This window comes from Atta colombica, unplaced genomic scaffold (genome assembly GCF_001594045.1).
Source record: "Atta colombica isolate Treedump-2 unplaced genomic scaffold, Acol1.0 scaffold105, whole genome shotgun sequence".
NCBI lineage: Eukaryota > Metazoa > Arthropoda > Insecta > Hymenoptera > Formicidae > Atta > Atta colombica.
In genome coordinates, this window is record NW_017259190.1 from 2,967,210 (window position 1) to 2,978,927 (window position 11,718).

The 11,718-nt window shown below is 34.9% G+C and overlaps 2 protein-coding genes across 9 annotated transcripts in view; both read right to left on the reverse strand.

The window, feature by feature from the left end:
- LOC108689358 (frizzled-7-B) overlaps window positions 1-2,061 on the reverse strand; it is a 3,031-nt gene extending 970 nt beyond the window's left edge. Inside the window, exons 1-2 of the mRNA XM_018196095.1 lie at window positions 1,094-2,061; window positions 133-512 (exon numbers count right to left, since the gene is read on the reverse strand). Of these exons, the coding sequence (XP_018051584.1) occupies window positions 133-512; window positions 1,094-1,938 (1,225 nt within the window). The 5' untranslated portion in view covers window positions 1,939-2,061. The remainder of the gene's footprint in view (window positions 1-132; window positions 513-1,093) is intronic.
- Window positions 2,062-8,344: 6,283 nt separating this feature from the next.
- The window catches only part of LOC108690002 (protein tramtrack, alpha isoform-like), a 44,799-nt gene continuing 41,425 nt past the window's right edge, over window positions 8,345-11,718 (reverse strand). For all 8 annotated transcript variants that reach the window (XM_018197053.1, XM_018197081.1, XM_018197089.1 and 5 more), the window contains exons 5-7: window positions 10,277-10,548; window positions 9,753-10,031; window positions 8,345-9,640 (exon numbers count right to left, since the gene is read on the reverse strand). In XM_018197053.1, coding sequence (XP_018052542.1) covers window positions 9,488-9,640; window positions 9,753-10,031; window positions 10,277-10,548 — 704 coding nt within the window. In that variant the 3' untranslated portion in view covers window positions 8,345-9,487. The remainder of the gene's footprint in view (window positions 9,641-9,752; window positions 10,032-10,276; window positions 10,549-11,718) is intronic.

Sequence of the window (11,718 nt, forward strand, 5' to 3'; positions counted from 1 at the left end):
CTTTGCTATTAATTAATTTTGAAAAGAAATTATAAAATAGTTTATAATATTTGTAATCATAAGAAATTATGATAAAGAGTGATTGTATTTTATATCTTTTTATTGGAATTTGTATTATAATTGTTAATTCACCTTCTACTTTTCCCATCGCCAGAATAGTAACAGTCTTCACGGCCGGTGCAGCCCAGGCAGCTAAATGAAAGTATTGCGAATTGGTTTCAATCGCTTCATGACCCCATTTTAATCCAGCCGCTAGGAACCATGTAAGAGTGAGGATGACCCACCAGATACTCGACGCCATGCCGAAGAAATAGAGAATCATGAAGAGCACAGTGCACAGTTCATGTTTAGTACCCTGAGTGATTGTAGAAGCCGTCTGTAACCGGATACCTGCAGGCGGTGGGAATGGCTCCCTACATGATATGGAATTCCCTGCTGCCCAGCCAATCACATAAACTAATGCCACCATCAGGTAACATACGGACAAGAAAATGATAGGCCTCTCAGGATACCTGTACGAGAAATAAATGTTTAAAATTTGGAAATCTTGAAATTATGGATTTATTTAGATATTTTTCAAAGTCTAATTATACTTTTGTCCATTTATAAGATTTTCTATGAGAGTATTGTTCTTTTTCACAATTCACAATTCAAAAAATATGATTTTCGAGTTATTATTATGAATGAATTAGATAAATAATACACTATCAATCATCAAAAGCAAACTAACATCACAGTCCTTCTACTAATAGCACTTGCGTGTTGTCAACATTTTCAAAGAGATCATTAACACCTTTTAGAAGAACTTTGGCACATCTTGAATTTTGTCATTTCTGTAAATATATAAAAAGAGAGTTTTTTTTATGGAAAACATTTAGTTAAAATAAACTTGTGGATCTAAGTAATTTGAAGAAGAAATTATTTGATTTTTAATTTAGCTGATCAAGATAAAGTTTTCATCTCATTTACAAATATTAAAATTATTAACAACATTGCACGACTTCTTTAATTTAATAATACTTTCATAAAGGCTATACAACAAACTTGAATGTTTGATACATTTCATGAAGATCTTCAAGAAAGTGAGTTTTACCTAAATCTATCAGTATCAATGAGGAATGTCAGGAAAGTGAAGAAGCACGAAGCGGCACAAATAGAGGCCCAAGTGCCAACCCATACCCTGGAAAATCTTCTTTGTCTCTCGGTAAAGAACATTCCGTCGCAGGGTGCTCCACAATCGGGTTCCACCTTGTCTCCCACTTTTAATGAATATCCTAATCCATGAGGAATCTTGAATTGCATTGGACAGACGAAGCCAAAATCCCTGGCACCCATCATAAAATTGTTGCCATTACCAATGCCCTTGCTACCATGAGGCCTTAATCCTTCATTCCAAGTTGGTTGGAACTCCGCCATCGGCATACGAGCAGGAGGAGAGACAGGCACAGGTTCCTGACGTGTGGTGGTCTCGTTGGTGCCTACACAGAGCTCTGTGCCGTCATTCTCTGGCATCTTGGAGCACTCCAGGGCCTCCGGCCACATGAAACCGAAGCTGTTCATCAACTCCTCGCAGCCGGAGCGCGCACTTTCACAGAGCGACCGGCACGGCGGTATCGCTTTCTCGATTATGGTACAAACGGGCGCGTAGACGGTGCACAGAAAGAAACGCAGATCCGGGCTGCACTTCATCTTGACGAGTGGCATGTACTGATGCACTTCTTGGCCGGCGTCCTCTTGTTTCTGATGATTCATTAAATTCGGCATGATTGTCTCATTATATGGGATGTTCATGCAGAGATTGATGGTGATAGGCTCACAGCGGCCGTGATGAGCAAGAGGATCGCCAACCCCGCCGTTCAGGGCAGTGGAGGAGTGCAAGGCAGCGGTGACAGCCACCACGCCGGACAGAAACGCACTGATCATCATCATCCGCAACATCTCTAGCCTCTTCTTTGGGAACAGGCACACACCCCGGGAATAATACTCACGACCAATGATGGGACATGCCGATATCTAAGTTCAACGATCACGACAATGAAAGTGAAGGTGATAAGTGAAGATGTTGATAATGAGGGTGAAGGTGATGGTGAGCGATGATGACCAAGGTGACAGACGCGCTTGTGGAGTAGTAGTATAAACTAGTGTAAACAGTTATGGCAGTCATACGAATGTCTTGACGACGATGGAGCAGGAGGAGGGATCAGAGATTATGGAGAAGCTTCATTGAACCGCACGTTCAAAGGCCAATAGAAAAGCTGGCTTCCTAGGGATATTTCCAGATTTATCATGATGAGTCCATATGTTGCTCCATAAGAGAGACCGAAAAGGCATATCTGTATTTTCTGTCTGTGTCAAGGTGTCAACTTTGGTCATGGAAGTTGGAGTTTGGAGGGGAGATTTAAACGCGGAGACGAAAGCCGATGCTGATGATTAGTATCAATCGGAAAAGAAGAAAAAAAAGAAAAAGAAGCGATGAGGATGATCGATTATTTTTACTCCGATTACTTTTATTAATATAGATTTATTGATTATCTATTGTTTAACCCTCTGATGGTGAGTCTGTTGCTCATTTAATTATAAATGTTTTTATTTAATTATAAATGTTAAAAAGGTTAAATAATTTTCTTTTTATGTTGCACATTTAGATGTTATACATTTAGATTATTCTCATTAAAATATACTTGGTTTCTTCTATACTTCATTCTTTTTTTAATATAAAGTATATCATATTTTGGCTTCTTGAAACTTATGTATATCTACTTAAACAGGGGCGTGTTCGGATTCTCACCCGAGTGTTCCCTGCTCTCTGAGTATCATGTCATCCTTGTTTAACATTTGTTAAATAACAAGGATGGAGTGATATCTGAATAACACCCTGGTACAAATCTGAACTCAGCATCTAGTTAGAAAATAGATAATTCCAGGAACTTCAGGGTATTATTCAGCAAAGAGAATGGATTAAAATGGATTGAAATTTTTTTTCTATCTGAATACGTATTTTAAATAGCGAATACTTTTTTTTAATTTAATTGAATTCAATTAGATTCAATTAGATTCAATTGGATGCAATTGAATTGAAAAACTGCAATTCCTATTCAAAATTTTGAATTGAACAGTATTCACAATGTGTGTTTTGCACAGAAAAAGTTAATATTATTTTTAGATTGAAAGGCATAGAGATATACTCCATGCAATTTCTATAAATGAATAAAAATGCATTCAGGATTGAAAAGCATTCATTTTAATATTCGTGAAGCAATCTTTCTAAAAATCTGAATCCATTTCAATTCATTCTCGTTTGCTGGGTATGAAATTATTTGGAAATTATTTTTTCTAATCAAAATTGTTCAATTACAACAATCCAGCTATATTATAATAACATTTAAAAAATGTTAAAATAGAGATTTTGCATCAGCTGCATAAGTAATTATAAGTGCCTTTTAATTAACAAAAATTAAACGGGAGTCTTAACAGTCCAGCTTCAGTAATTGTGTTACAGATTTAGCGTCAACTTTAGAGAATTAATGTATTTATAAAAAAAAGATGAATTATTAAGTTAGAAATTGGCGATCTCAAGAATTGAATTTAGTTGCTGATTAAATTGATCGAATCTTGGTGGAAGTTTTTTTGAAAGTATGTGTATGTATATATATATATATATATATATATGTATATATGTATATATGAGCGTCAATTCTCTAAATCTTTTTTCGTAAGTTCAGACATCAAGTTTTTGTTTTCTACTTACTTTTCTGCATACGAAATCGGATACTGACGTCGATTTTTTTTCTTGTCAATAGAATTCTGAGTATTGAAATGGAAAGGGTGAATGGATAGCGATAAATAGATGAGAATTGAATTGGTCTCAATTTTGATTTTATTTCCTTTTCCTGATACGTAATGCACAACACGTTTCGTTAGCCTTCACCAACGAACGGCGCGTACGATCGTAATTGCTACAGTTCTCTTTTCTCTTTTTTTTCAAATTTTTTTTTTTCGCACTTACAGTACGTACAAGTGCACCGCATGCACCTTTAGACGGGTTGCATTCGCGGGCGAACTCGCGCTCGCTGTACTATTTACAATGCCAGTCGCGTTTACGCAAACCGCGTATTTTCAAAACCCGCCGGATTTTTTCCAGGATCTTTTTTCCGAGATCTCGAGTTTTCTATTTTTCCTAGAAAACAGAAATAGAAATCTAGAGAATAATTGAATAATTCCGATCGGAATCCATTCCGAATAATTCCAATTAATTCTATCGGATAATTATTTTGATGCTAGTATTATTTCGTTAACCGAATAGAATGATTGATTTTTTTGAGAGAAAAAGGTTTTTTAAGATTTTTTTTTAAGAGAAAAAGGATTTAATAATAATGAATTATGTAGCTAGAAATTTTTTGTGTTATGAGATCGAATTCGCTGCTAGTTGAGTTGATCATCTATTAATTAGTAAATTGGAATTTGATCGAAATAGCCCTATTATCTATTTCTACCAATATAGATTAATTTCAATCTCAGTTTAACTTAATCTTTACCTTTTTTCTAGTTCTAGAAGAATTATAAAGATAAAGAATAAATTAAATAAAGATTAAGTTAATCTGCATGGAAAGAGATGAACTATCATGGATTTTGAAAAGTTAGATTCTTTAAGTGATAATCATTCTGAAATTATTGAGTTCTTTATAGAAGCTTCTCTGGCGTTGAAGTTTCGATTGTATTTTGATGGAAAATCTTATTGATGAGATAGAAGATAGAGATAATGTAAAAATAATTCTTGATCATTCAGAAATATGATATTTTATTGACGATAATTGCATAACATCTCGAGAATCCTATAAGATTCATTCAATACCGAAGATGCTAAGCACAATTCTTCAAACAAATTTTATCACATAAAAAATACCATTCTATATTTTCTATAGATTTTATCCAAAATAAAGAAAAGAGTAAAGTTTTTTATCTTATGAGAGAGATAAAAATTCTCTTTTCATAATGAGGTTAATAGCGGGTATTGAAAATGAGCGTCTCGTTTGATAATCGATTATATAGATATTGAAGAAAAATCGCGCGCGAGCTGCCCGAATTACGCTTTCGTTATCGTAAACAAATAAATAATTTATCTTCTCGCACGAATGTGGCTCTTGCACCCAAGTTGCACTCAACTTGCATGAGTTCAGCCTTCTTATGCCTTATGATTAGTATTATTTAACATTTAAGAGTCATTATGGAAGATTGAAGTGCACCGCCGACATCTCTCGCGCGCCTCCCTGCTTAATTAATCTCTCGTTCGTTTCAATTAATTAAATCTCACAAAAGAAAAACGATCGACTTAAGAAGGATTAATGTAAAATTAATTCTAATCTTAAAAATTGGAATTATTGAAAAATTTTGGTTTTATTCTTCTTTTATTTAAAAAATTTATTATGGTTTTCAGAATGAAACGCGAAAAGAGAGAATGTCACAAAATTCAATTCCTTAGTATGGGATTGGAAATCGCTATAATATTTACAGTAACGCGATATCATGGAAGACGACTGATATCACTTATGGAAGGTCCAAAATGTTATCGACGCCTACGGGTCATCGATAAGAACGCGAGTCGCTATGCGATTTATAAGGAAGCACTGTTTTTAAGCTAAGAGATTTGTCTAATGTTTCTTTTTCTTTTAGTATTGCTATTAATAACATCGCGTGATAATAAACTCTAGTCAATCGCAATCTTTATTGGCACAATATCGAATTCCGAAAACGATTGAACGTAACTTTTCTACGTTCTTCGCATACATGCGTAGACCCTAAAATAGTATAAAATATTTATGATTATATATATATATATATACTGATTTGATATATTTCCTAACGATGCACTCGTCATCGGAATGCATGAAATTTTATAATGATTAGAAGTGTATTTTCTAGTTAATGATATCTTTTCCCAAATTCTTTCAAAGATTTCAGGTCATACACAGAATGAGTAACACTCACAATTTTGGAGATAGGAAAATATGTTTCAGATGAAAGTGGAATGGTTTCAAAGGAGATGTGTTTTGATCGTGTTGTCTTTCTTCTAGATGGAGGCATCAAAAAGATATGAAGATCCCCCCACTTTTTTTAAATGGAATTGTATAATTTTTTTGCTTAATGATTCCTGTAATTATTCTGCATATAAAAGTATTATATAGTATAGAGATACCAAAAAACCAATAGTTTACGAGATATTTTATATTTTATATATGTCAATATGTGTCGCAAAAGTGTAAAACTGTTCCACTTTCATCTGAAACATTTTTTCCTATCTCCAAAATTGTGAGTGTTATTCGAGTAGCCGGTCTTAGGTGACTCACTCTGTATAAGTCAATGTATATGTGCGGAGTTCTTCTTTTACGAGATAATAATTTGCAGCCGAAATTTAGTAATGCTAAATTCAAAATCTATGTAATAATTTGTAAGGACAAAGAGAAGAGATCCTTCAGAAGGAAGACACACACGCGACGCTATCACAATATAATTCTTGTGAAAACTTTGTCAGTAAGTTTCTCTTCAATTACATTCATTCTCAATTCAAATTCTTTATATGCATATTTCTTAAATTTACTCAATTTTTCAAGATTAATTAAGAGGGAGATAAACACGAGGCGGAGTTCCGTTTCAAACCAGAACTTGGAGAATAATATCTTCCGCTAGTGCACGCTCTACGCGAATTTATAACGTTGCGGCCGCTATTTAATCGTGCGTTCGAATACGGACGTATGATCTTGCGGAAGAGAATCACATGGACGTGTGCAACGCTAAAAAATCGCGGCACGGACACGGGCCACAGGATTGGTATGCAGCGCGTGCACTAGCACGCGCACTCTCTCACATACATCTGCATTCACCTGTACATGATTGTGTGTAATACCCGGCGGACAAAGTCAGAAGAAACCCCGCGCAATTACAATTCCAAAATGATCGATGCGTATTCACGCGTCGTCAAAGAAACGCGCATCTGCATGGAAAATGTGTGTGTGTGTGTGTGTATTTCAGAAATGTATTTATATGTTTTCTTTGCCTTTTCCATTAGCACCAATCTTAATGTTAATCCTGTGTAGGTGTGTGAGATTTTACAGGCTGTCCTGAATTTTTATTCACGAGAAACCGCCTATATATGTATACTGCGCGATTCCTTTGACAAAAGACAGGATAATGAGGATTAAAATACTTTCGAGATATTCGAAAAAATGGACAGACTTTCTTGGAATATTTTCAGCGAGATTAATACACGAGTATAATGTCGCACATATCCGGTCGACCAGTGCGCATTATATCATACTTATTCATACGTCACGTGCATTCGATTATAAAAGTCCACGTCCATGAGGAAAACTCAAGTGCTAAATATAAATAAAAGTCGATTAGAATAATAATTCATAGAATAATCCTTAAAATAATTTGCAACGATAATAATTTAAAATATTAGTAAAGCAGGATCGATTTATATATATTAAAAAAAAAACAGTGAGTTTTTAATCTTTATTATTTTAAATCTTTATTTTTATTCAAATTTTTAATTAAAAAAATTTTAATCTTAAAGATTTTTATAATAATTTAATTTTTAACGATAATAGTTTAATGTACTAGTAAAGCGGGATCGACATTTAAATAGCAAGTTCTTAAAGAAATTTTATTTTCTTTTAGGGATTTTAGAAAACATTAAAAAATATTTTAATTAGAAAAATATAATTTTATTCTGCTTAAAAATATAATCAAGTTCTGCCTTTTGATCATATTTTTTTTAATGGTTTTCCTTGGAGGTGAGCCTTTAAACAATTAAATGCACGCACAGATATATTCATCTATCTATCTATCTATCTATCTATTTATCTATCTATTGTTCCGCTAGCGACACTAATAATCGTGTCGATCTAATTACCCGAGTGCAACAGCATGCATGTCCGCACGTTCTGCGTGTTTTCACAGGTATACTTCATGCACCCGGTATATTTATGACGTAACTGAGAAAGCGCGTAATTAAGTAAATGTAATTAAACGTCGGTACCCGTATGTCGATAAGGTTCTTTTCCATTTTTTTCTGTATGCCATAATGCATGGCGCCTATTACATCACGCACAAGATATACCGGATGTATTTCATAAAAAAAGACCAGCACGTGTACGTTTAATATATCTGAAATGGAAAAATATATAGGAAGAAATTATATAATACTTTAAAGTCAATCTTCTTGGACTTCAATATTGAATTAATTTCTATCGATACCTTTTTACGCTAATTGATTAATTCGTTTAATTAGTGCAATATTAAAAATAACGAATAATATTCCGTTTTAGGTGAAAATATTGCCTCGCGTGGCGTTACTGCCTTTGGCATTGCGTGGACACGCAGTATCGAGCGGGACTGAGCACGTCATCAAAAAATTAGCAAAAACAATAGATTCGGTACTGTACGGTCGCACTTGTTGAGCAAACAATCTCCGTGCGCCTGGGAAGATATACATTTGGCACTGGATTTTCTCTCTCCCTCTCTTTCACACTTCTTTTCGAGGGAAGATCTCTTTAACTCTCTTCGTAATGACGCGACGTGCATCGAACTCTCGATTTTGAATCAATTGCAAAAAAGTAAAAATTATAAATATCAAGAAGAATTAAATTAGGGATCGAGAAACTAAATGTCTATGATCGAATATGTATTGTATTTCTAAGAATGTTACTTTGATCGCTTATCATTCCTATTCTAGACTCTGTATTAAAATTTATTCGTTGGAACCTAATTCTTTTCAGTCATATTTAATTATGGGACTTTGATTACTTCTAACTTTGATCACGCAAAGATTTGTCTCATTCTTTCGTTTTGATTGCATTCTTTGATACTTCATCCCCTTTCTCTTGTTAAAATAAAATTAATTCATAAGCAATTATAATTGACAATGTGAATTGTTTTAAAAGATAAATAATAAGATTTTTGCGATCAATTCCATGATAATCCTTGGACTTCGTTGCGAGTAAAAGAACTTGGATAATCGAGAGTTCTTTGCGATTCGCTAATACGCGACGAAAGAAAGTGTTTCTTTATTTACAAAGATTCGCAACGATCACAGCGATCGAAGAAACGTCACTATCGACGTTCGTTATCCACAGCTGGCTGGGAAAAAAATATACGCAGCCGTGCCCCTTATTTTTACATCACCCGAACGATAGCTCGTTCGATTATCAGGAACGTATCTTCTTCATGAAACCCGAAGACGTTCGATCCCCTTTTTGGCCCTTCCTGTAATTTTCCCTTATATTTAAAGAAACCACTATGCCATTCTCTACATTCTTTTGAAAATAACGATTGATATCTATATATTTGTAGAAAGAAAAGAAGAAAGGGGATATCGACAGGGCCGAAGGAACCGAACAGTCCTCTCTCTTCGGGATCACGAGGAGGGCCTCGCCCGATGATGATATGATTGCCCCTCGAGAAAATTGCCAACGCGGCCGGCTCGGCCTTAGCTGTTCATGATCGTAGACCTCCTGGAGTAGCCACGCCTCGTCACCGTTTCGCCCTGCGCCTCGCACTCCCGCTTCACTCGATCGATTATGTCCGCTACCAGCTTCTCCTCTTTTTCCCGCTGTAACTCCCAATCTGGACCTCTGCAAGTCTATAGCAGAACATTACCAAAATCGAATAGAAAGATGTTGAATATTAATAAATAATTTAGAATTAGATTATTTTAAAGAAGATAATATTATAGATATTGTGAGAATACTTACATCGGTGGAAGTCTTGCGTGACTTCTTGTTAGTGGGTTCCTCGCGGTTCTCATCGTTCTCGTTGTCTGAATGCCGGGAACTTAAATGGCCGATATAGCCTTTACGAGATTTAAAGTACGTGTTGCAGCTATGGCACTTGAAGAGCGGTGCCGGCTGAGCCACCTGGGTCGACACGTGTAGCTTGTACTTATGCCTGTACCAGCGGGTTCGTGACGGAAGCACCTCACCGCACCACTTGCAGACTACGGAACCGTCGTTTTGAATGAGGTATTCCAGCAGCTTGGAAAATAATATTTATTAATATTTATTAATATTTTTTATCTCCTCATATCCTTTCCATCCTTTCTCACTATTCTACACTCAACTTTCGGAATTATCATATATAATGATATCGATGAATATACAATATCAAAATTAATTGAATTGTCTTATTAATTATAAATTATTCGCTGTGCTACAAATTCAGTAGAACGATTTTCAAAATTTTTTTCATCAAAGTTAAAATCATATTGGAAACAACCAACCTGTTTCCTAACTTCCGGTTCATTATCGCTTGCTTCCGATTTTGGTAACAGAAGATCGTTTTGATCCTCTTCTGTGCGATTCGTCAGGAAATGGACACCGCTATCCTTCTCAGTCTTGATGAAAGTGCCCGCACTGCTGATATCTTCTTTATCGTCACCACCGTGTGTCGCCGAGGACGAGGCCGATGAGGCCGGCGCGGCGGGCGATGATGGCGACGACGAGCTGCAGACTTCGAAGGTGATGTCGTTTGGTAGTTGCGACGGCAGTTGATCTGCCGATCGCACATGCAACGAAAAAAAAGTAGATAGTTTAAGTTCGAAATTATTACGGTCTCAATGAACGAAGAGCTGATCGCGTCAACAGATTGGAGAACATAAATTTTTTTATCTGCGAGACCTGTTCAAAGAAAAAAATTTCGCCTTGAATAGTTAATTTAACTGCATTCACTTATCGACATTAAATTATTAAGACCCGATTTCACAATATATGATTACCTAAAAATTAAAGATCATGAATGAATTTCATTGATGAATCTATTGATAACTTTTAATCTTTAGATAACCATATATTGTGAAAATGGACTTAAGAAAATTTTTGAATATTTAGGATTAAATATTTAGATACTTAGAGGCATGACTTCAAGGTATCAGCAAAATTGACCAATACTAAGTGCATTATATGGAATCTTTCCTTAAGAATTATTTTAAATGATCTCTCCTATTCTTAATTTTAATGACCTCATATTTAATACATTTTCATATTTAAATTGAAATATATTTTTAAGTAAATAGGTGTGTGTGTGTGTGCGTGTGTGTGTGTGTGTGTGTGTGTGAAGTTGTCAAACTTTAATTAATTAATGTAATCTTTTCAATTACTTACACAATTTACACCTTAAAAGACTTACAAGATATTCTTCTTGAATACAGAGATCCAAGAAAAGTAAATATCACGATATTTGGGGTATCTCGTACATGAGGATGTAAAATCTGCGCGAGGAATTGTGTTTGCAGTGGAGGATGATAGAAGAGACAAACTCCGCTAGACTATTGCAATGTATATCACAAAAAGTTACAAAGAGAGAAACTACAATTAGATAAAAACAAATAAAAATAATAATAATCGCGTTATTAGATTGCATTATCGTTCTTTTCGTCACCAGGCACCAGAGATATACGTAAAGGTACATCCAAGAGATGTACATAATCGTAGGACAGGCATGCGTCCACGATATACGACGATAATGTGCGAACGTGCAACTTGCATATTTATTATTGTTATTCAATGCGTATATATGTATACGCATAAAGCATGTACATATATACGTGTATATATGCATTAAATGTATAAACATATATTATTTAAACGCGTCTTGGAGGGTGCTTTCGGACGTGCGATATAACATAATATAACGTAATATATTTTCACATATATATATATATAT